This window comes from Phyllobates terribilis, unplaced genomic scaffold (genome assembly GCF_046119375.1).
Source record: "Phyllobates terribilis strain yellow unplaced genomic scaffold, ASM4611937v1 Scaffold_5__5_contigs__length_657084704, whole genome shotgun sequence".
NCBI lineage: Eukaryota > Metazoa > Chordata > Amphibia > Anura > Dendrobatidae > Phyllobates > Phyllobates terribilis.
The window spans coordinates 169,583,274-169,609,824 of record NW_027362765.1 but is presented as its reverse complement, the minus strand read 5'-3'; the positions used below and the strand labels follow the sequence as shown (position 1 = coordinate 169,609,824).

At 43.2% G+C, this 26,551-nt stretch overlaps 1 protein-coding gene across 3 annotated transcripts in view; it reads right to left on the bottom strand.

Annotated features, from left to right (window-relative positions):
- Positions 1 to 16,908: 16,908 nt before the first annotated feature.
- Positions 16,909 to 26,551, bottom strand: part of IKZF3 (IKAROS family zinc finger 3) — a 120,952-nt gene continuing 111,309 nt past the window's right edge. For all 3 annotated transcript variants that reach the window (XM_073681107.1, XM_073681109.1, XM_073681108.1), the window contains one exon: positions 16,909 to 17,918. In XM_073681107.1, the coding sequence (XP_073537208.1) occupies positions 17,236 to 17,918 (683 nt within the window). In that variant the 3' untranslated portion in view covers positions 16,909 to 17,235. The remainder of the gene's footprint in view (positions 17,919 to 26,551) is intronic.

Here is a 26,551-nt window from a genome sequence, read left to right as displayed (position 1 = left end):
GTCTGTGCGGGCGCGATCACTGCCGGGTGTCAGCTGATTGTCACAGCTGACACTCGGTGCTATGTGCAGGGAGCGGTCCCGCACCGCTCTCGGCACATTAACCCCCGCAATCCTGCGATCGAAGTCCATTCCTGTGCTATGCAGGCGATCAGAATGAAAAAAAGTGAAAGTCCCATAGTGGGACAAAGTATAAAAGTAAAAAAAGTGTCAGAAAGTGAAAAAAAAAATAGTAAAAATATTTAGAAAAAAATAAAAAAAATAATCCAACAAAAATAAAAATATAATATACCATCAATAAATATTATTATGAAAAAAAAAACAATAAAAATACACATATTTGGTATCGCTGCGTCGGAACGACCTGACCTATAAAATTGTCCCACTAGTTAACCCCTTCAGTGAACATGGTAAAAAAAACAAACCGAAGCAAAAAACAATGCTTTATCATCATACTGCCAAACAAAAAATGGAATAACACGTGATCAAAAAGACGAATATAAATAAAAATGGTACCGCTGAAAACGTCATCTCGTCCCGCAAAAAACAAGCCACCATAAAGCTCCATCAGCCAAAAATTAAAAAAAGTTATAGCTCTCAGAATAAAGCGATGCAAAATAATAATTTTTTCTATAAAATTGCTTTTATTATGTAAAAGCGCCAAAACATAGAAAAATGATATCAATGTGGTATCGCTGTAAACGTACTGACCCGTAGAATAAAGCTACCTTATCAATTTTACCACACGCGGAACAGAATAAAAAAATGTAAAAAGAAACAATTCCTGCATTGTTCGTTTTTGGTTATTCTGCCTTCCAAAAATCGGAATAGAAAGCGATCAAAAAATGTCACGTGCCTGAAAATGGCACCAATAAAAATGTCAACTCATCCCGCAAAAAACAAGCTGCCACATGACTCTGTCGGCCAAAATATGGAAAAAATTATAGCTATCAAAATATGGCGATGCAAAAACTAGATTTTACCAAAAAATGCGTCTTTTAGTGTGTGACAGCTATCAATCATAAAAACCTGATATGATTCTGGTATCTCTGTAGTCGCACCGACCCGAAGAATAAAGTCGTCTAATCACTTATACCGCACGAGGAACAGCGTAAAAAATAAACTCTCGGGTTAGGGCTGTGCTAGGGTTAGGGTTGGGGTTAGGGTTGGGCCAGGGTTGGGGTTAGGGTTGGGCTAGGGTTGGGCTGGGGTTAGGGTTGGGCTAGGGTTAGGGTTGGGATTTTTTTCAAAAGTAAAAAAAAAAAAGATGACAATATGGCAACTAGTGTTGAGCGGAAGTGCTCGCTACTTGAGTTTGCATCGGGTGCTCGGGTATGCATTGAGTTTCGCGGGTGCTCGAGTCTCTGCCCCATATGCTTCGCGGCCAAAAAAACCTTGCGCGGATTGCCTGCCATGCATGAGCGATCCCCGCATGTTTTTTTTTTTGGGTGTCTAATAACCGTGAAACATGCGGGCGGGGACTCAAGCACCCGTGATACATGGTGCATACCTGGGTACTCAAGTAGCGAGCACTTGGGCTCAAGACTAATGACAACTTATTCAATATGATGACCTAATGTTATCAAATTCTGTGTCATACCACTGGGTTCAAAATGTTCACTATACCCCTTGATAAAATCCATGAGGGGTGTAGTTTCCAAAATGAGATCACTTGTGGGGGGTTTCCACTATTTAGGCACATCAGGGGCTCTCCAAACGCGACATGGCGTCCGCTCTCGATTCCAGCCAATTTTGCGCTCAAAAAGTCACACAGTGCTCCTTCCCTCCTGAACTCTGCCGTGTGCCCAAACACTGTATTTTCCCCACATATGGGGTATTGGCGTACTCAGGAGAAATTGTACAAAAGTTTGTGGGGTCCATTTTCTCCTCTTACCCTTGTGAAAATAAAAAAAATTGGGGCTAAAACATAATTTTTGTGGAAAAAGTTAGATTTTTTTATTTTCACGGCTCCATGTTATAAACTTCTGTAAAGGACTTGGGGGTTCAGGGTACTCACCACACATCTAGATAAGTTCCCTGAGGGGTCTAGTTTCCAAAATGGTGTCACTTGTGGGAGGTTTCCACTGTTTAGGCACATCAGGGGCACATCCGCTAATTATTCAAGCAAATTTTACATTCAAAAAGTCAAATGGTGCTCCTTCCCTTCCGAACCCTGCCGTATGCCCAAGTAGTGGTTTTCCCCCACATATGGGGTATCTGCTTACTCAGGAGAAATTGCACAACAAATTGCATGGTACAATTTATAGCGTTACCCTTATAAAAATGCAAAAGCGGGGGCTGAAAAACATTTTTGTGGGAAAAATGTGAAAATTTTATTTTTACGGCTCAATGTTATAAACTTATGTGAAGCACCTGGGGGTTCAAGGTGCTCACCACACATCTAGATAAGTTCCCTTAGGGGTCTAGCTCCAAAATGGTGTCACTTGTGGGTGGTTTCCACTGTTTAGGCACATCAGGGGCTCTCCAAACTCAACATGGCATCCGCTAATTATTCAAGCAAATTTTACATTCAAAAAGTCAAATGGCGCTCCTTCCCTTCCGAACCCTGCCGTGCGCCCAAGCAGTGGTTTTCCCCAACATATGGGGTATCTGCTTACTCAGGAGAAATTGCACAACAATCTGCATGGTGCAATTTCTCCTGTTACTCTCATAAAAATTTAAAAAGTGGGGGCTGAAAAACATTTTTGTGGGAAAAATGTGAAAATTTTATTTTTACAGCTCAATGTTATAAACTTCTGTGAAGCACCTGGAGGCTCAAGGTGCTCACCACACACCTAGATAAGTTCCCTGAGGGGTCTAGTTTCCAAAATGGTGTCACTTGTGGGTGGTTTCCACTGTTTAGGCACATCAGGGGCTCTCCAAACTCAACATGGCGTCCGCTAATTATTCAAGCAAATTTTACATTCAAAAAGACAAATGGCGCTCCTTCCCTTCCGAACCCTGCCGTGCGCCCAAGCAGTGGTTTTCCCCAACATATGGGGTATCTGCTTACTCAGGAGAAATTGCACAACAATCTGCATGGTGCAATTTCTCCTGTTACTCTTATGAAAATGCAAAAGTGGGGGCTGAAAAACATTTTTGTGGGGAAAATGTGAAAATTTTATTTTTACAGCTCAATGTTATAAACTTCTGTGAAGCACCTGGGGGTTCAAGGTGCTTACCACACATCTAGATAAGTTCCCTGAGGGGTCTAGTTTCCAAAATGGTGTCACTTGTGGGTGGTTTCCACTGTTTAGGCACATCAGGGGCTCTCCAAACTCAACATGGCGTCCCCTAATTATTCAAGCAAATTTTACAATCAAAAAGTCAAATGGCGCTCCTTCCCTTCCGAACCCTGCCGTGCGCCCAAACATTGTTTTTTCCTCACATATGGGGTATCTGCATGCCCAGGGGAAATTGCACAACACATTTTGGGGTCCATTTTTTCCTGTTACCCCTGTGAAAATAAAAAAATTGGGTCTAAAGTAACATTTTTGTGAAAAAAGTTAAATGTTCATTTTTTTCTTCCACATTCCAAAAATTCCTGTGAAGGACCTGAAGGGTTAATAAAGTTCTTGAATGTGGTTTTGAGCACCTTGAGGGGTGCAGTTTTTAGAATGGTGTCACTTTTGGGTATTTTATGTCATTTTAGACCCCTCAAAGTGACTTCAAATGTGATGTGGTCTCTAAAAAAATGTTTATGTAAATTTTATTGGAAAAATGAGAAATCGCTGGTCAACTTTTAACCCTTATAGCTCCCTAATAAAAAAAAAAAATTGGTTCCAAAATTGTGCTGATGTAAAGTAGACATGTGGGAAATGTTATTTATTAACTATTTTGTATGACATACAGTATCTCTCTGATTTAAGGACATAAAAATTCAAATTTTGAAAATTGAAAAATTTTCAAATTTTTCGCCAAATTTCTGTTTTTTTCATAAATAAACGCAAGTGATATCGAAGAAATTTTACCACAATCATAAAGTACAATATGTCACGAAAAAACAATCTCAGAATCAGGGGGATCAGTTGAAGCGTTCCAGAGTAATTGCCTCATAAATTGATAGTGGTCAGAATTGTAAAAATTGGCCTGGTCATTAACATGCAAACCACCTTGGGTTGTAAAGGGGTTAATCCAATGGTGACCCTGAAACCTCAGATTTGTTTGCCACTTATAATTTAAAGCCATCTTTTTTGGTCTGGGGCAGACTGTTCAAAAAATAGTTGAGATAAAACCCTCTAGTAACATTGGCAAATTATAATGTTGGTAGACATTTAAAAATGTAGTATTTGACAGATACTTCAACGTGGGGTCAGAACAAAGGCTAGCCAGAGTAGTCTGCCACTTAGGATACCATTAAAGAAGGAGCATATTTACACTTCCAACCAATAAAAATATCTGAGCTTCTAGATATGCCGTAGGTACAGGGGTGTAGGCAAGCTCCTTCCAATGGGTTGTCCGACCCACTTTATGATCAATGGTGGCTAGTTGACCCTTGCATTGAGAACTATACATATGTGGTGAGTATAGAGGTGTCGGGACATATGGAGTGTGTATTATAAATAAAAATGAGTATCAGTGGGGTCGCTGACAAGTCACTTTGCTTTGGCCAGGGTATTTAGATATACTAATACTCCAGTTCATTTTTATCAGTTAAGCTTCAGGTTCTTGCACTCGGTACAAGTAAGGGTGTGGCCCTCCCTTTCTTTGAGCTGGACATTATGTTTATATAGCTTCCCATGTGGGGTATCCATATTTGTCATTAACGTAATTTCAACACATGGTAAGGTTTTAATACTAGAAGATAGGACCGCCCTGATTTGAGTACACCTTAATGCTGGTGAGATGGCTTTTATGCTTTTTTTTTAATCAAAAATGGTGTTTGTTTACTAAGTACATAATGTTATTTAAATGCACTATTGCTTTTACTTATTATTTACAACAGGGTATTTGTTCATTTTGTGTTTATTTTAGGTTTTGTCTGGTTAATGGCCAGTGTGAACATGCTTCTATACTTTGCATGTATACCAACTTACGTATACTCTAGTTCATTTTTTTTCGGTTAAGTATTTAGATATAGGGCTAGGGCAGTTAACTGAACCGTTATCTTAGGTGACAGATATTCCTGCTAAGGGCTGTTTGTTAGGGGGAACACACATCAAATCTCTATCTTGAGGACACCAAGAGGGTTTGTCCTAATTCCTACTGTCCTTATATTTTTTTTACACGGGCTACTGAATGTCTGGATGGTTTTGTTATAATAGCATATTGTGTGCGTACTCAGAATGGAGATGCCTCCACATCGACATCACACTCACTGAGTTTATACTCCACTGACTGCTTTGTAATAGGCATATCCCATTGGAAAACCGGTAACCGCTGTATTTTATGTTAGTTTTCCAGCATGATACCCTGATGCTGGACACAAGATAGGACCGTCCCGATTGGGTTCACCTTATCGAGGTGGGATGGCTTTTAGGCTATGTGCCCACGATGCAGAAATGAAGTGGAAAATGTCCGCTTCATTTCTGCATGTCCTTGCCAGAAAAAACGCGTGCGGAATTTAACACGCGTTTTTGAAGCGTTTTGGACATGCGGAATTGCCTTGTGTTTTTCTAATGCATTGAGTAGGCAAATCCGCATGGACATGCTGCGGATTTTTCCGCACATAAAATACGCTGCGGAAAATTCCGCAGCATGGGCACAGAACAGGCAGATTGTCATTGGGGACCATGGGGCACGTTTTACCAAGCGTTTTTCAAGCGTTTCCACTGCAGAAATTCCGCCGCAAAAACGCTTGAAAAACGCATTGTGGGCACGCAGCCTTACTCTTTTTTTATCAAAATAGTGTTAACTATGTACCCTGTTATTTACATGTACTATTACTATTTACTTAATACAGGGTATATGCTCATTTTGTTTTTTCTTGGGCTTTGTCTTCTTTGTAATATGCAGATTCCACTGGAAAACTGGTAACCAAAGGATTTTATAAGTTACTATATTTTTCGGATTTTAAGGCGGACTTTTCCCCCCTAAAATTAGGAAAAAGGGGGTGCATCTTATAATCAGAAGATACGGTATTTTACCTGGGGGTGGCGGCGGTGAAGCGGGGTCACAGCTTCAGGAGGTCAACAGTGGCAGGAGTGGGGCAATGCTGCGGGCCCCGTCCTCTCAGAAAGGTCGCTAATTGAGGAGGACTGTGGCGGCGGCTGGAGTGAGGCGATACTGCGGGCCCTGTCCTCTCAGAAGAAGTCATCAGTGAGCGGGGGTCCCCTCTCCTATACATATCCCTGCGGTGGGTTTCAGGAAAATGGCCACTGGAGGCAGCGCATGCGCATATTAAGATCTTGGGAGACGAGATCTCGATCTGCGCATGCACCACCTTCCGCCGCCCTTGCCGTGTTTCAGCAGCGTTTGCAGCTTCCGGCTCACAGACTGATGTGTGATGTCCCCAGGCGTTGGAACTCTACACTGCAGATGTTGGGAAGGATTTGTGAGCAGAAGAGGGCAGTTGTTGAGTACCAGCATCAACAAGGCCGTCGGTATTCAGTTCAGACTCCACACATAAGACCTCAGGAGTAAACATGGATGTCAGACATATGTACCATCCTCCAAAACTTTGAGGACTCCACCAAGATGGTGAGCGGCAATGACACCATAATTAGCGTCACCATCCCGCTTCTCTGTCTTCTGAAACGCTCTCTGCTCACAATCAAAGAGGATGCATTGCAGGCGGAGCACGATGAGATGGAGCAAGGAACCATACAGGGTGATTACACACAGCCAAGCCTCATCTCATCCCAACGTGGATTGGGTGACAATGAGGAAGAGGAGGAGGAGGAGGAAGGACAGGAGCTAGTTTCATGCACTATAGATGGTACTACCTGCACAGCTGTCAAACCGTCTGTTCAGCGTGGATGGCCAGAGGACAGAGAGGAGCAGGAGGAGGAGAGAACGGTCAGTCATCCTCTTGGTGAGGACGAGGAAGTCTTGCCTGTTAGTATTCTGGCACGCATGGCTGAGTTTATGTTACGATGCCTTCCCCATGACCCTGGCGTTCTCAAAATTTTGGGTGACAGCAGGGCCGGCTCCAGGTCTTTCTGGGCCCCGGGCGAAAGAGTCTCAGTGGGCCCCTTTAACACATACCACGATTCATGATGCAGAGATACGGCGGAGAAATATATATGTAGCGCCGGCGTCCCTGCCCTCTGCTAGGCAGGGACGCTGTTCCCCTCACCTCTCTGCTCCGTGCCCGGCGTCCTCCTCCCGCTCTGCTGGCAACGCACGCTCCTTCCCGGCCACTGTGCTTAGGGCGCGCGCGCGCGCTCTCCCTCCCTCTTAAAGGGGCCGCGCGCCGTCCTAAGGAGTCCCCGGCCAATGGCCGGAGGACTTCACCATATATAAGGCACCTCCTACAAAATGGAGGTGCCCGAGCAATGTTGTTGCACTGTTCACTACTCTGCTTCAGCCCTCAGGTCCCGTTGCCAGTTACCTGCCAGATACCTGCCAGATTCCTGCCAGCTTGCTGTCTTATTCCTGCCTGATATTCTGCTACCTGCCTGCTAGCCTGAGGTCCGACGGTCTGCCTTACAACTCCTGTCAGTCTGTCTAAGGACCAGCTTGCCCGCTCACCTGGGAGCGCACATCAGCTACCTGCCTGCTTGCCTGAGGTCCGACGGTCTGCCTTCCAACTCCTGTCAGTCTGTCTATGGACCAGCTTGCCCGCTCACCTGGGAGCGCACATCTGCTACCTGCCTGCTAGCCTACCTGGAGGCTCCGCCGTCACGTGCTGTGACCACCTGCCTGTCCAGTGACTCCTGCCCGCTCACCTTGGAGCGCTCATCTGCTCCCTGTCTGCTAGCCTACCTGGAGGCTCTGCCGTCACGTGCTGTGACCACCCGCCTGTCCAGAGACTTCTGCCCGCTCACCTGGGAGCGCTCATCTGCCGCCTGTCTGTTGGTCTTCCTGGAGGCTCCGCCGTCACATGCTGTGACCACCCGTTTATCCAGAGACTCTCGCCTGCTCACCTGGGAGCTCACGTCTACCATCAGCCGCCACAGGTCGTACCAACCCTTTACCCAGAGACTGCCCCGGTCACTTGCCGTGACCATCTGCCCGTTCATCCAGAGACTGCCCCGGTCACTTGCCGTGACCTCCTGCCCGTTCTTCCAGAGACTGTCCCGGTCACCTGCTGTGACTGCCTGCCTGGTCGCCACCCGCTCCCTTACAAGGACCGCCCCCTTGTATAGTAGCTCAGAGGTTCCGCCTCCCAGACCCGTTACAATATATATATATATATATATATATATATATATATATATATATATATATATATAGTACAATGCAAAGATTTCACTTCTTACATTACATGAGTGATATCTATTGTAAATTCCACAATAGCTCAGAAACCGGTGAATCGCTCCACACAGAATACTGGCCCCCATATAAGGCTCCATACGGAATACTGGCCCCCATATAAGGCTCCATGCGGAATACTGACCCCCAAATAAGGCTCCATGCAGAATACTGGCCCCCATATAAGGCTCCATACAGAATACTGGCCCCCATATAAGGCTCCATACGGAATACTGGCCCCCATATAACACTCCATACAGGATACTGGTCCCCTTATAAAACTCCATACAGGATACTGGCCCCCATATAACGCTCCATACAGGATACCGGTCCCCTTATAACGCTCCATACAGGATACCGGTCCCCTTATAACGCTCCATACAGGATACTGGCCCCCATATAATGCTGCATGCAGGCTGTTACCCCCCACATAATGCCCCATACAGGCTGTCCCCCCCTTATAATGCTCCATGCAGGCATTTACCCCCCACATAATGCCCCATACAGGCCCCCCCCCTTTTAATGCAACATGCAGGCTGTTACCCCCCACATAATGCCCCATACAGGCTGCCCCCCCCTTATAATGCCCCATGCAGGCTGTCCCCCCCCACATAATGCCCCATACAGGCTGCCCCCCCCCTTATAATGCCCCATGCAGGCTGATCCCCACCTTATAATGCCCCATGCAGGATGTCACCCCCCCTCTTTATAATGCCCCATGCAGGATGCCCCCCCTCTTCTCTTTATACTGCCCCATGCCTCCATACATTAAAAAAAAAAATCAAATACTCACCTCCCTTCTGCTACCCACTGCCCGCTGCCCACTGCTCGGGTCCGAACTCCAGCGTTGTCGGCGTCTTCCCGCTCAGCGCTCCCTGTGACGGCTCAGGGGAGGGCGCAGTGTAAAGACGTCACCGCGCCCTCTGACCTGAGACGTCACAGGGAGCGCAGAGCAGGAAGACAGCTGATCTGCGGAGGCACGGGGAGAGGTAAGTATCCAGCTGCCGGGGCCCTGAGCAAGCAGCGGAGAAGGGCGGGCGCTGACACCGCTCTCCTCCACCCATAGCCCAGCGGGGTGCGCGACCGCCAGTGGGCCCCTCTGCCTGCTCAGGGCCCCGGCATTTGCCCGGGTGCGCCGGGTGCTGACGCCGGCCCTGGGTGACAGTCATTACTGGTTGGTGACACTTCTAGACCCACGCTACAAGGAAAACTTTATATCTCTTATTCCTGAGGTGGACAGGTCTACAAAAATGGGGCTGAACCAGAAGGCCCTTGTTGCAGAACTATTAAAAAAATTCCCATCTGAAAACGCTATCGGCAGAGGGCACACTTTGTTGGACAACCAAGGAGTACAGGCGTGAGAGACACAACTCCAATCCAGCAGAGGCAGGGGAACACTGTCAAAGTTCTGGTAGAGTTTTCTCAGACCCTCCCATCGCACAGGCCCTGAGGCGCGGAGTACTCTCACAAGGAGTGAAAAGTTTTGGAAGATGCTGAGGGAGTACCTTGCCGACCGTACCAACGTCCTCCGTGATTCCTCTGTGTCTTATAATTATTGAGTATCCAAGCTGGATACGTGGAATGAACTGGCTCTCTATGCCTTGGAGGTCCTGGCCTGCTCTGCCGCCAGCATTTTATCAGAGCGGGTTTTTAGTGCTGCTGGTGGAATTATAACTGATAAGCGCATCCTCCTGTCAACTGAAAATGCTGGCTGACAGGCTGACTGAAATGAACAAGGACTGGATTGGGCCAGACTTCTCAACACCACCGAATGATAGCACCATAACATAAACTCAAATCCAGTGTCTTTTCTTGGGAGGTGTATTCCCATGCACCTTTTCACACCCACACATGGGTATGCGCTTCCTGATTTTGGCTATTGCTCTTGTCCTCCTCCATCTCCTCATCCTCCACCACCATATCACCAGCGTGACCGTGGTCCGTGATGCAACACCCACATAATTTTTTTAAAGGGTGTTCATGATGCCCGTAAAAAAAAAAATTATACAGTATGTTCATGTATACCCCCCAGGGGTAAATGTTTGTCAGCCCATACACTTAGTGCATGGACATTACAAGTATAGGAGGCCCGCTCCTTTCTAATGGAAACATTTTTTTATGAGACCCTCCTCCATGTCTCTTCCAAGGGGCATTGAAGTGCCTCCAAATTTTTGGCAGCCCATGCATTCACTGCTTAGGCCAACACTATGGGAGACTCTCTCCTTTCTAATGGGAATTTGTCATTACTGTGGCCCTGCTCTATGTGTCTTTAAATTCTTAGAGGGGTTTTTCCTAAAATTGGTCAGCCGTTGGACTCACTGCGTACCCTATAACTGTATAGCAGACTCTCTCCTTTCTAATGGGAATTTGTCGTTACTGTGGCTCTGCTCTATGTGTCTTTAAATTCTTAGTGGGGCTTTTCCTAAAATTGTTCAGCCGTTGGACTCACTGCATACCCTATAACTGTATAGCAGACCCTCTGATTTCTAATGGGAACATGTCGTACTTGTTACTGTGGCCCTGCTCTGTGTGTCTTTAAATTCTTAGTGGTGTTTTTCCTAAAATTGTCAGCCGTTGGACTCACTGCATACCCTATATACCCTATAACTGTATAGCAGACTCTCTCCTTTCTTATGGGAATTTGTCGTTACTGTGGCCCTGCTCTATGTGTCTTTAAATTCTTAGTGGGGTTTTTCCTAAAATTGGTCAGCCTTTGGACTAACTGCATACCCTATAACTGTATAGCAGACTCTCTCTTTTCTAATGCGAATTTGTTGTTACTGTGGCCCTGCTCTATGTGTCTTTAAATTCTTAGTGGGGTTTTTCCCAAATTTTGGTAGCCCTTGCAGTCACAGCATGGGCATTACCACTATAGGAGACCCGCCCCTTTATAATGGGAACATTTTTTTTACTGAGACCCTCCTCTATGTCTCTTCAAAGGGGTATTGGGTTGCGTGCAAATTTTTGGCAGCCCTTGCAGTCACTGGATACGCAATAACAGTATAGGAGACCAACTTGTTAATAATGGGAACAACAAAGCATAGCCGGCTGATGGCTCTCTAACAATAGCGAGGGCCGACTGCTGGCCTTTTAAGAACAGTAAGGGCCGTCTGATGTCCCTATAAAAATAGGCTTTATGACTTTCAGAGTCCCTCCATCATAAATAAAACAGGATGTGTCTGATGATTTGTCACACACCACATTGCCAGATATGGTTGTAAAATGTTAAAATGACATTTCCCGGTGAATGCATTTGTCTTAAAAAATAACGTAAAAAAACCCAAAACAATAGGATCTTTCTTTAGTATAAAAAACAGCGTCACCAATTTAACCTCAATGTAATCACATTGTTCAGCTCCTGCACCTCCTCCTCCATCTCCGAAATGACCACATCAGTCACAAGCTGACTGCACTGCCTTGGCCAAGCGGCAAGAGGCTGTGCTGAAGATAACATGCTTAATGCTTAATTGACAAACCGCCCAGCGCTGCAGAGTTGTTGAAAGCTGTAACACAGCAGCCTGATCTGTGGCTCTCACCGCTGAACATACAGCCAGGCATGGTCGTGTGTGACAATAGGCGGAACCTGGTGAAGGAGAAATGACACCCAGAGTACATATGGTTTCCCTCTATGCCAGTCCGTTCTCCGAGCTAAATATAACTCTCATCAAAAAAAGCTGTGGACTGGCTCCGTACCGTCCCTGGCCACATTCACCTGTCCACGTGTTTGTGGGTAGGTGGTCCTTCCCAGTAAGTGCACTGGGGAGGGCACGGGTAATGTTGTGGGACCCGTGCTTGTGGAAGGCGGAGACGATACCGAGAGAAATAGTGGCGGCTGGGGACCGAGTATGGACACCTGGCCGCCGCCGGCATGAGGTTATGAAAAGCTTCCGCCTCCACGAGCCTAAAAGGCCACATTTCAAGTGAAAGCAGCTTTAGAGGACTTCCTGGGAGAAATGACAGCTGGGTAGATATGGTTTCCCAAGTCCTTTCACCAAGCTAAAGAATATGGCTGTGGTGAAATACAACTCAGCAAAAAAAGCTGTGGACTGGCTCCGTACCGTCCCTGGCCACATTCACCTGTCCACGTGTTTGTGGTTAGGCGGTCCTTCCCAGTAAGTGCACTGGGGAGTGCATGGGTAATGTTGTGGGACCCGTGCTTGTGGAAGGCGGAGACGACACCGGGAGAAACAGTGGCAGCTGGGGACCGAGTATGGACACCCGGCATGAGGTTGTGAAAAGTTTCCGCCTCCACGAGCCTAAAAGGCCATATTTCAAGTGCAAGCAGCTGCCCAGAAATCTGCCAGTTTAGTGTTGCGGCCTGTGGGTGAGTGGGTGGCTGGCTGCATACTTGCGCTTGCATTCCAAGGAATGGGGTAGGGACAACTGAACGCTGCACTGGGACAAGGACGTGGACGGTGATTGTTGCAAGTCTGCAACGACAGGTGCATGGCGGGAGGCATCTTCGCATGCGCCAAGGATCACTTATGATGGGCACACTTTTAGGCAGTGACCTGGGAGTCAGAAATGCTTCCAGAGGTCTTCACCATGCTGTACCCATGTCTTTTCAGCACTGTATGCATGTGTCTGATGATGTGTCACACACCACATGGCCAGATAAGGTTGTAAAATGTTAAAATGACATTTCCCAGTGAATGCATTTGTCACGGTTGAAAGCAATGCAAAAGTGAAAAAACGCATCAAAAACGCTACGTGTGAACATAGCCCAAAGTGTGGAGGAGTATTTTTGGTTTTGGTTATTTATTTTGCCTTATATACAAGTCATAACCCTGGAAAGGATGTTCCTTAATATATTTCCCAGGAAAATCCATTTTGGTTTTGTTTTTGTATGTTTTATTGTGAGAACGTAAAAGTGGCGTAATACTCTGACAACGTTGTTGACAGCAGTGACCTGGGAGTCAGAAATGCTTCCAGGGGTCTTCCCCATGCTGTTCCCATGTCATTTGAGCACTGTTCCCATCGATTTGGGCAATTTTTAGGCCCTCTGCAGACCGCCGGGGGGAGCCGTCTGAAAAATGCTCGAGTTTCCCGTAGACTTACATTGGGCTCGTTGCTCGGGTCGAGCACCCGAGTATTCCAATTTGCTCGACCCGAGCAACGAGTACCCAAGCATTTCAGTGCTCGCTCATCACTATTCGCTATCACTGAACATGAGATATTTGGTAGTAGAGATGTTTTTTTCTTCATGGTGTATTAGGAGATTAAGTAGACCACCTGTGGCACACAATTTGCAAAGGCTGAGAGCCTTGTCCTTTGGAGAATGGAGAGGAGAACTTACTGACGCATAATCTGTGACGGCAACTGAGCCGTGAGTTTCACTTCCCACTTCCCAACATTAAAATATCTCCCCATGAGTCCCAAGAGAGATCATTCTACCCGCTCATCCACCTCTGAGACGTGGAGATAAGTATCGCCACATTTATCTAGCAGCAATCAATTTAGTTACAATGTCTCCTTAGCTTTTCCCATCCTGAATTTCCCTGATGCATTAATGTAAAGTGGTGATGTACTCAGAGCTCAATATTGGGAAATAAAGGAAATATACTTATCCCTAAGTAGAATCAGAAAAGTTCAATGTTACTTTTAAAGGCTCTACAGAAAGATTAGTAGCTGCTTCTACCAAGACAGAAGGCCATGAAGATACAAAACTTCAGAACTAGAACCTGCATTATGGTATAAGAAAATGTGACCAAGTGTAAGTCCAGAAGGATCAGCAACACTGGGAAAACCCAGCTATGGCTAAACCTTCAATGCCAAGTGTCTGCAAAGTGGTTCATTTCCCTTATGGTGAAGTAAAGCATTACATGATGCCCATTAAGATCAATGGGCTATCCATTTAATCCAACAATGTGCAAAGACACACTCTGTAACTACACTACAGTCTGGTTAATTGATGGGGTCCTGATAAGGGACTAACTTTATAAGAGGGAAGTATAAGGTAGTGACAGAAATGCTTTTAGTGTTCTCTTTGCTATGTATGTCTATTCTGAAGTTTTTTTTTCTAAAAATTACACTTTATTAGATGCAACACTCACATCGTATTAATGATCTGTTACTTCCTGCATCACTGATCTGAATGACTTCTTTCTCCCCATTACTATGCATAGGGAGAAAGCTGTCAATCAGCAACTGGAGGACAGGAGAAGACAACAAGAATATCAACAACACTCATTGAGGTGTCTTCTCCCTTATGATTGCTGCTTCTGATAAAGTTACCAAAACTGAAGGACAAAGAAACATGCCAAACAGAATTTTGAAATCAACATGGCACGAACTAAGGCCTCCTTCACACATTCTGATATTTCTGATACTGGAAAAAACAGTACTGGTGCTATCCGTGTCTGTGTGTACAATTTGTATGCTATCTGTGTGTCTGTATGGACAATACAAGTGGCTTCCGTTTGTCAGACATCCTCATTACTAACCAAAAGAAATAAACACACAAAAGTCCTTTATTTGTAAAATAACTCCCCGACAATTTCCCTCTTTCACCCATTTATTAAAAAAAAAATCCACACTGGTCCGCCATAGTCCAATTGGAGGTCCCATGACGATCCTAATATTCTTCAGCTGCTGTGACAAGCGGTGACATCAGTAAGGCTATTGCAGTTCACAGCCGGTCACGCAGAGAGCAGCATGAGAGCCGGAAAGATGAGTGGTGACATCACCGCTCATTATTCCAGCTCACACGCTGCCCTTGTGAGACCGAACGGCTGTGAACTGAGGTAACTTTGCTGATGTCACCGCTTTTCACAGCAGCCAGGTTCTCGCGGAGTGCAGCTTGAGAACCAGCAGTGGCTGCTGCTCCAGTCTATGAAGCTTTGTTCTCTGAATGGGGCTCCATACGCTGGACAAAGAAGACGGAGTTGTCGTGGGACCTACATTTGGACTGGACTAAGATTGGTGTAGATTATTTTTTTTAACCAATGGGTGAAAGAGGGAAATTGTCGGGGAGTGATTTTTACACATAAAGGACTTTTGTGTGTGTGTTTATTTCTTTTGACAACGGGGTTAGTAATGTGGGTGTCTGACCGACAGCTCTCCATTACTAACCCCAGGCCTTGATGTCAGCCCCAGCTACTGACGTCAATCCCATTATCCTGCTTGCCACTGCACCTGGGCACTCGGGAAGTGCCAAGGCTAAGTGTCAGAACTGGCGCATCTAACAGGCTGCTGCGAGCTTGTCTTTTTAGGCTGCAAAGGGGACAATATCCATCAACTTTCCCAGCCCATTGTCTGCTTAGCCTTTGCTGGTTATTAAAAATAGGGGGGACCCCACGTCATTTTTTTTAGTGACCCTCCATTTTTAATAACCAGTATAGGTTAAGTAGACAGCTATGAGCTGATATTAATAGGCTGGGAAACTCCATGGTTACTTGGTCCTTCTCTGCATAATAATTCCAGCTCACAGCTGTTTGCGTTCCCTTAGCTGGCAATTAAAAATAAGGGGGACCCCACGCCATTTTTTACATTTATTTGAGCTAAATACATGTTCAGTAAACTACACACGCATCGCACTAATTATATTTCTCACATTTAGCTTTCTATCTATCAACACCATATCTATCTCTATCTTTGCACATCTAACATCTAAACATCTGTCATTTCTATTCTGCATTTCATTTCGGTATGTGTCACATGGATGGCACACGGATGACACACTTTATGTCATCCGTGTGCGGGACAAAACATGTCCTTGTGTGGGTCACACGGACATGCAGTCCGTGTGAACAAACGGACATGTGCGCAGCCCCATAGATTTAAATAGGTCTACATGTGTAAGTGTCTCCAGTACGTGTGAAAACTGTCACCACATGTACTGGAGACACTGACATGTACAGGGGGTCTTAAGGTGCATTTTACACCAGCCAATGCATGGTGTTAAACGACCTCCAATTGGCTACATTCTTGCTGGTTGATGGTTGTTTTCTAGCCTGTTTAGACTGGTTGACCACACTTCAGATACGCACAGAATGATCAGTAATAGATTGTTCTATAAATATAGGCTGCCATTGTTCTCGGTAGCACAGGTCCACTTTCCACAGGACAATGTGCTGTCAAGAATGATGATACTTTTGGAATACAAAAAGATAATTTCACCCCCATGAATGAGCATTTTGCTCATTCATTGGGTGATTGGCAGTGCATGATTATTGAAAACAAAGCGTTCCAATGAAGGCATGTTCCTGATAATTGTGCATTATAAATGCCCCATTTACTTATGCTGTCCTCAAAGAGGGGAAAATAAAGGTGGTGACAAATTCCATTGAATACAGATTCCCTTGAAAGGTATTTCAAAATACCTTAAAAGAAAGGGGGAGAAGATTTCTTACCTGTCCATGGATGTAGGTCAGCCGTTCCTACATTAGTGTATAATATATAATGTAATACTTATGACGGTCCACAGAGGGGATAATATACTATACACAGTAAATGAAAAGTAATGTTAGGTTAGATCTCTAATCCTAACTGAGATTTCAATTTTGGCAGGAAATTTATTTTAATAATTGATATTATTACACCTAATTTACTCAGCAAAGAAAAGTCATACAATACACTGACTTCAAAGCAACAATTTCATGGTAATGTCCAGAACTATAGCCAATATGTGAACACTTAAAATAACTTTATGGTTTACAAAATTGGTAATATAGCAAAATACATAAAAATATTTAGTGCACAACATAAGAAAAAAGTTTTAAAAAAAGATAATTATTAAAAAAAAGTGTCTCTGGTGAAACATATTTAAAGCAATGAACTTAAATAGTAATATTCGCCATTCTATTTGTCTGATGTTGTATATGATACAGAACATAACGAGGACAACAGATTCCACCTCATCATAGACGTAGCTGGTAAAATGTGCTAATTCATACAATGCCGGTGTTCACCACGTGCAATATGAGATGAAAACTCATAGCGGTCCTGACTACGATGTCCACACATATTGCATTCAAAGGGGTCTCGAAATCCATGGCATCCCATGTGGATGGTAAACATAACATAATCAAGAAAGAAGACATAACAGTGGTCACAGCGGTACACCCCCATTGGGAAGCCATCCTTGCTTAACATCTGCAGGAGATCACGTTGAGATAGTCCTGGATGTTTAAGAAGCTCATAGACCCTGGGATGCTCCTTGGGGGGGTGAAGTGCACTGTTTGTCCGAACTGGAGTGATAATTGGGTTTGATGGATATGATGCTCGTTCTTCATGGCTGCTGTTGGTGTCAGTTGAGTCTTCAGCATTGCAACTTGGAGACAGGCACTGTTCAGGAACTGACTTCTTCTCTCTTAGAGGCTGAGGGGGCAAGTGGCCATTGGAGATATCAGCATGTGTGAGTGGCACTTGATAAAGGCTGCTAATGATAGGCACCATTTCAGAAGTGGGAGTGGGTGGAGTGTGAATTATAGGACGCAAAACCCCTGGACCAAGGTAGGCCATTGGACTTCCTATATTCTGCTCCAACATTCTTTGAGGAATTACGTCGTGATCTTTATCGTACAAGAAACTGTTGAATGGAACTTCAAAACATTGTCTCTTCTCTCCTGAGTAAGGAAAAATGGAGAGTAAAATGTAATTAGTATATTGCAATAATGAGATACAAGCAAACACAAGAGCATTTACTGTATATCCTGGTGACTGCTCTACTATGCAATTCAACTACTAATCCCAGCATCTGTTTTATAAGACACCTTCTTATTTTCTTAATTGTAGATTACCCTCTTCTCTTTTAATATGAAATACCTATGAAGACATTTAAAGGGGTTTTCCCACGAAAAAAGTAAATTTTAATCAATAAATCCAGGAATAATAATAACTTCCACAATTGGATGTGTTTAAAAAAAGATCCTATGCTGAGATAATCTTATAAATGTGCCCCTGCTGTGTACTGTGTAATGGCTGTGTCTGACCATACAGGAACATGGTCTGATCATACCACATCTCCTGGGCAGTGGAGAAAGCAAAAGAGTATACAGAAAGGAAAGTATGGGATCGCAACTGATTCTTTCTGTAAGGTAAAACATTTTTTCTGTGAGGTAAAACATTGTTTTTGAACAGGCAGGGAAATGTTTTACCTCACAGAAAGCAGCAGCTGTGATCCCATGTTGTAATGTCTGTATACTCTTTTGCATCATCCCGTGGCCAGGAGATGTGGTATGATCAGACCATGTTCCTGCACAGTAAGACACGGCCATTACACAGTACACAGCAGGGGCACATTTATAAGATTATCTCAACAGAGGAACATTTCTTTTTAACACAGCCAATTGTGGAACTTATTTTTATTCCAAGATCTATTGATTAAAATGTCATTTGCTTGTGGGAAAACCCCTTTAAATCTTTCTTTAATGGACTTATTGCGTTCCTTGTAATCTGTTCACAAACCTGGCAGAGACTGATATGCTATAGATTTTCTGCAGTGTAAAATATGCAGTAAAATTCACAATAACAAAACTCACACTAAGTCATGTAGATTTTTTTGTAGATTTTGTTGGAAATTTGTTTGCAAAAGCCAAAAGGTAACATTGTAACAGCTAAATCTCAGGAAATCTCTTCTACAAGTTACAAAACTAAACTATTATTGGGTGAAAATTCTGCAGTATGTCACTAATTGGTATGGGATCCATGGGAGATTTCAAATCTGCAGCAAATCCACAGCAAAATCCATGGGTAAAATGTGCGGATTTGGAGGCAAGCAGTCCACAGCTTATCCCTATGTGGGAACATACATTGAGAGTTTAATTTACCAGCAGTGCCACCACAATGGAAAGAAAGCATGCCCTGTAGAAGATCTCACCTGATGGAAAAGTACTTTTTGCAGCCACTCTTAGGGCTTGTATAGACAATGGTAAAAATCAAACGAGTGCTATCTGTCGTTTTGACGGATAGCACTTGCCCCCATATTATTCTAATGGGCTGTGCATATGTCTGATTTTTTCTTTTGACCCAGTTGGTCCGAGGAAAAAACTGAAGCATGCACGATTTGCTCCTGAGAATCAGATGGCACACACCCATTCAACTCTATAGGTCCATGAAAAAATTTGTACCGATTTTCACGGACTGACAATATAGAGAAGGTGCAGAAACTTTTTTATTTTCCCCATCTCCAACAAAAAATTGGATCACACTATGATCACACTCTGATGTGATATGTGTGATTAAATCAGACCGATTTTCTCATATGGGAGAAAAATGGTTGTGTGACCCTAGACTGATAGATACACAATAGGATCTGAAACAGCTCCTTCTATTAACTGACATTTTATTTTTTTTACTCCTGACAAGCCCATTGATTCTTACACTGTTTATCCCATTATATGATTAAATATTTGAAGGAGAAGTCTGAGTTACAATGTAATTATGCTGTTCTGGATTTATTTCAAAAGCTTTAAAAGCAAACTGGGATCAAGTGAAGAACATAGATCAAGTAAAAATATGATGTAAGTAGAAATAAATGACAAGAATTTATTTTACAAAGATTACATAAGTAGAAAGCATGAATACCCCAGTTATGACCTGTTTAGCTCATGTTTTACAGTAATGTGAGTAGTGAATAGCAGGATGCAAAAACAGATGACATTAGACTAATGCAACATTATACCTGTGACTCATGGCAAGCACAATCTCCCTTCTCAAGTTTATTTGCCGAGTGTACCTCACCCTAGGACTGTTTTTCATGTTACTGAACCATGACTTCTCACTCATGGATACATGAGCATCCCCTGGCAGACAGGCTCCTATGAATCACTGTGTGAACAAGGACCGACTGCTCAGAAGAGATTGCTCAAGGTGAAGAATAGCTGTCAGGTCAAAGTGAACAAACAATCTGAAAAAGTGTCAAGTCCAGGGCTCCAAGAATCACAACATGTCATCAGTGGGCTTCCTGTCATCGTCCTATATACATGAGGCCTTCAGCTATTCATTACTCCTGACATATTACCTGTTACTTAGGGGTAAGATGTCATATGAGAATGAACGAATCTGGCTCTTATTGTAATACATATTAGGTTTCATAGATTCTGCAAATCTCATGTCAGTCTAGTTCTCATGGGAAAAGATCTTGAAATATTGCTGCACATTTTGCCATTTTATTTGCAGCGTAAACTCCATTATGAAGGTTGACATCACAGATTTCTATTATCATTATGAAATCACATTGCCATAATAATGCTCCTCAGATTTGATGTGAGTATGCAATATTCTGGAGAACCGGTAGTATAAAAATAATAGAATATGACAAGAGGTCTTCCTGGTGTTCTACATAGAGCTGTTCCAGTGCTGGTTTACGTAGATCTAAGAAGTAACATTTCTCCTTGCGGAGAGCGACATGCTAAGCATGTCAAGGTGAGGAGACTTTTCGAGCCCCAATGCTCCTCTGGGAAATATGCAAATTGTCTCTTCAGAGAGGAAGAGAACTAGAACTCTAGCGCCACCTATTGGAAATAGCAATCCTGAAAGTCAATATTGACCCTTTAACAAGCCTTGTCACATGACTTAGGATATAAACCAAGACCAGAAACTCAATTTGCAGACACTGTGTTTTGGGGTACTGCCCCTCATCAGTGCAAAGTGTGAGTTCTGGTTTGGCTGGGTATGTAGAGAAATGTATACTATTTTGTCAGGGAATTACAGGAACAGAAATTCCCCAATAAATCTTTATCATCACAATGCTCTCTTTTTATCCAATAAATGCTTGTGGGAAAAGTATGTTTTTCATAGTTGCTTAGGACTGGACTGTCTATATGACAACTCTGGCAAAACCAGATGGACAGTTCCTGTAGCAGGCCGCTTGGGTCTGCATCACTCTTAATTGTATCTGGGTCTTTAGCGCAAAGAACCCATTAAAACTGTGGCAGAACATAGAGCCATTAGCATTACATCGGGCTGCAGACTGCAAGGAAAAAGCCACCACCTCTCACTGTGGGAGCAGCGTAAAAAAGGTTTCAGTTTTTTTTTATTATTTCATTGTCGGGACATAGGAGGATTTAAGTGGGGGTCACTATTATTTGGGGACACAAAGGGTACACTTAGTACGTAGAGGCACAGTGGGGGGTTCTATTAATATGTAAAATCATAGATGGACCACTATGACTATATAGAGGGACTGTTATTATATAGAGGGACATAGAAGGCATTATTACGATGGAAGGTACTATTGATATGTAGGGCAGCAGGAGGGGCATTATTACTCTCTAAGGCACTATGACTGGTTATAGCACTATGGAGCTTGTGTAGTTGCGAGGAAAAATTGGACAGGGTCCTAGAAAAGCAATGAGCCAGAAGTTGTAGATAGGAGATGGCTGTGATGGTCTAGGCTGAACAGAGAAGAAAAGGAAAAGTTAACAACCATGTTACCATCAAGTCACTGGATTTATCTGTACAGTATATGCTACAAAGCACCTGTGTATAACTAGTATTTACCACCAAATAGTTATTGTATGTTGGTAACAATGATCTTAGTATAGTAGGGTTTTTTTAATGATCATTATGGTGGCACAATTCAGTCACTACAGTTTATGCAGGTAATATGCAGTTATAGGCCGGAGGTATCTTTTGTTCTTTGTATAGCAGATGAGCAAGTTTGTGTGAAATGTGCATTGGAGTGTGGGGCGGTGGCAGAATCTCCACCATGAACCCGGGTCACTAATTTTTTTTCACTTATTTTTAAATTATACACTTTTGTGGCTTAGATGTTTATCATTCACTTTTGGCAATTATAATTCCTATCTTTATATACTTGTCCTTATGCACTTACACTTTACATATGAATATATTTAATCATTATATTTGTTAGAATCTATGTTGTTTTACTATCGGCCATCTTGTTGTGGTTTGCTGGCTTCTAGTCTTTTCCTCTGGTGCTGGGTGTCTTGGTCACGTGATCTCTTCACTCTTTATTACTCAGCACCTGTCTCTCATTCCCCGCTGAACATCAGTGTTGTTACGCTTGAGCTCTGGCTAAGTTACCTTGTTAAGTTCTTTGTGCTTTGGACAATTGATATCCTGGGACTTCTTGTTCCACCAGTTTTGTTCCCTTTAATCTACGTTTCTGCAATTAACTTTTCTGTTATGAGGTCTCCTGTATTTGCTCCTAGTCCTTCTAGGGACCCCTTTCCCCTTCCTTCAGGTCTTCGTTTGAGTTCAGTGCAGGAGCTTCGGTGGGGCTATTCACAAGGAATAGGGCACCCACCCCAGCGTAGGGTTAAGCTGAGTTTCAGTGCAGGGACAGCTTTTCCCTCCTATTCCTTAGTTCTAAGTTGCAGTACATAACAATATTGCTGATACATGATCGTGCATGGTTAATTCTGTTCATGCTCCTCTGCCTCCTATTTTTTAACATCTTATGTATTTTTTAATTATTGTCCTGTTGATGTTTCTTTTAACTTGTTTTGTCATATTGGTGTCCTTACAATAAAGTAAATACAGGTGCTTCTCACAAAATTAGAATATCATCAAAAAGTTAATTTATTTCAGTTCTTCGATACCAAAAGTGAAACTCATATATTATATAGAGTCATTACAAACAGAGTGATCTATTTCAAGTGTTTATTTCTGTTAATGTTGAGGATTATGGCTTACAGTCAATGAAAACACAAAAGTCGTCATCTCAGTAAATTAGAATACTTTATAACAACAGCTTGAAAAATGTTTTTAAAATCCAAAATGTTGGCCTACTGAAATGTATGTTCAGTAAAAGCACTCAATACTTGGTCGGGGCCCCTTTTGCATCAATTACTGCATCAATGCGGCTTGGCATGGAGACGATCAGCCTGTGGCACTGCTGAGGTGTTATGGAAGTCCAGGTTGCTTTGATAGCAGCCTTCAGCTCGTCTGCATTGTTGGGTCTGGTGTCTCTCATCTTCCTCTTGACAATACTCCATAGATTCTCTATGGGGTTAAGGTCAGGTGAGTTTGCTGGCAAATAAAGCACAGTGAAACTGTTGGTTTTAAACCAGGTACTGGTACTTTTGGCAGTGTGGACAGGTGCCCAGTCCAGCTGGAGAATGAAATTTCCATCTCCAAAAAGCTTGTCAGCAGAGGGAAGCATGAAGTGCTCTAAAATTTCCTGGTAGACAGCTGCGCTGACTTTGGTCTTGGTAAAACACAGTGGACCTACACCAGCAGATGACATGGCTCCTCAAATCATCACTGATTGTGAAAACTTCACACTAGAACTCAAGCAGCTTGGATTATGTGCCTCTCCACTCTTCCTCCAGACTCTGGGACCTTGATTTCCAAATGAAATGCAAAATTTACTTTCATCTGAAAACAACACCTTGGACCACTGAGCAACAGTCCAGGTCTTTTTCTCCTTGGCCCAGGTAAGACGCTTCTGGCGTTGTCTATTGGTCATGAGTGGCTTGACACAAGGAATGCGACACTTGTAGCCCATGTCCTGGATACGTCTGTGTGTGGCGGCTCTTGAAGCAATGACTCCAGCAGCAGTCCACTCCTTGTGAATCTCCCCCATATTTTTGAATGGCCTTTACTTAACAATCCTTTCAAGGCTGCGGTTATCCCGGTTGCTTGTGCACTTTTTTCTACCACACTATTTCCTTCCACTCAACTTTCCCTTAATATGCTTGGATACAGCACTCTGTGAACAGCCAGCTTCTTTAGCAATGACCTTTTGTGGCTTACCCTCCTTGTGGAGTGTGTCAATGACTGCCTTCTGGACATCTGTCAAGTCAGCAGTCTTCCCCATGATTGTGGAGCCTACTGAAACTGACTAAGGGACCTTTTTAAACGCTTAGGAGGCCTTTGCAGGTGTTATTTGTTAATTATTCTAATTTACTGAGATAATGACATTTGTGTTTTCATTGGCTGTAATCCATAATCCTCAACATTAACAGAAATAAACACTTGAAATAGATCACTCTGTTTGTAATGACTCTATATAATATATGAGTTTTACTTTTTGTATTGAAGAACTGAAATAAATTAACTTTTTTGATGATATTCTAACTTTGTGAGTAGCACCTGTAGTCTGTTAATTCTTTTAGGGTTATCTATTGATTATTGATTATTCAAAGCAGTTCTTTTGTTTACATTTTATAGTTAATTGTCTGCTTGAATTAGTGATACATTGAACTATTATATGTTTGTGATTAGGGTTATAGTCCTTCTACTATAGGTTTCAAGCTACCACACTTGCTACAAGTTGCTGTACATTATCCTGCATTAGGACACCTGATCGGCTCCTTCTCTGTTTGCCCACATATAGTATGATGCCACCACATCCCCCCATACAGCATGATTCCACCACATCCCCCCATACAGCATGATTCCACCACATCCCCCCATACAGCATGATGCCACCACATCCTCCATACAGTATAATGCCACAACATCCCCATACAGCATGATACCACCACATCGCCACCATACAGCATGATGCTACCACATACCCCCATGCTATATGATGCTACCACATTCCCCCCGTACAGTATGATGTCACCACATCCCTACCATACCTTATAATGAAACCACATCCCCACTATACTGTATGATGCCCCCACAGCGCTTACACACACAGCAAAATGCCATCCGCTCAGAATATGATGCCCCCACACAGCCTATCATTAAATAAACAGGCGCATGAGCTGTGCAGCTATCAAAGTCTGCAAATGCTACTGATCTCCATAGATTACGTTGGATATCAGTATCACTTGCAGACTTCCTTCCTCTGCACTGTGCATGCACCAGCTTATCTCATATAAATCTGACAGTTCTCACTGTGCTGGTTTAGGCAACCGGGATGGGGCTGTCAATCAGCGTGATGTTGGCAGTGATGTCCTGTCAACAGTGCTGAGTGGTAGAGAAGGAACCACTCTGTAGATGGGATTTCATAGGAAAAAGGGATATCACAGCCAGGAGTAGCCACAAGACCGCTAACAGCTGGAGAAGATCGGTGCACTGGAGTAAAGGTAGGTACTTAGCCACTACTTGCCAACTAGTGCACATCTGCAAAGGGGGAAAAAAGTCCCAGACAACCCCTTTAAGTAAGTACCCAGGTTGGTGTAATGCCAAGTTCCCACTTGTAATGTTCATGGTCAAGCCTACAAAGGAATTAAATAAATGCAGTAATTCAAGTCTCCCTCTACATAGCACCATATGGAAATAAATGAAGAATGCTTTCTTCAACTGAATAAAGCCAATATACAGCGCAGCACACTTAATTTTTGGTTCTAAATAGAAACTTGATTTCAGGGTATAAATATTCTCATGTAGCAGATGCGCAGAAATTTTACAAACTTGATTTGTGGGAGGCAAATCTGTTCTGTATTTCACAGCACAATGATTGAGATTTTATCAAATTTCACCCTCGCACTATGTAAATAATTCTGAAATCAACTTATGGTGCTGATTTTAAAAAGGACATCCACTGGATTTTTAGTAATTTAAAATGAGTACCTCCTTTAATTGACAGTGTTCCATCGATTGTGGAACAGTTTTACTTTTCCTTCTGCACCTCTCTGTTCCACAGTTATACCACCAATACAGATGCAAATTTTACATTTTATGAAGTTTTTATGAAATTCACAAGTTCCGGTGAAACAGAACAATTTGCTATTGGATTTGCGTGAACTGACAAAAAATGAACACTGACTTTTTACATATTGCAGCAGATTGAATCAGCAACAGAATGCTGATATGATCCAAGGTGTGACTGCACAGGCTTCCTCACAATGCCCTGCAGCTGTCACGTCACATGGTATAGTGCAGCTAATCAGGAGGGACTATCAGAGCCTTTATAAAAGCCATGGCAGGGAATGCAGCAGCCACTTTAGTCTGCTTCATGATAGTGAGAGGATGTCAGAGAACCAGACAGCAATATGATGTTCAACTGTAGCAGTGAAGAAGATGAGTGTAGTAGTCTGTGAATAAAACAGAGATTCAATTGATAGGGGAAGTGCGGATAGCAGCCGTGCCAGACTCAGTGTGAATAATCAGTGACAAGGTGTAGCTGGCATCTATTTTGCTGCATTTGAACTACAATTACCCATTTTTTTCTTCTAGCAACAATTGAGTATTTACAGTATGTCATGAATTTTTACCACAGACTGCACCCTTTGCAATGCATAAGTTGAAATCAGCAAAAAAATCAGATAAAACTCTGTGGGGGCGACAAGGATTTCAAATCAGATTTGTTGAAAATCCACATTGGTAAATATTG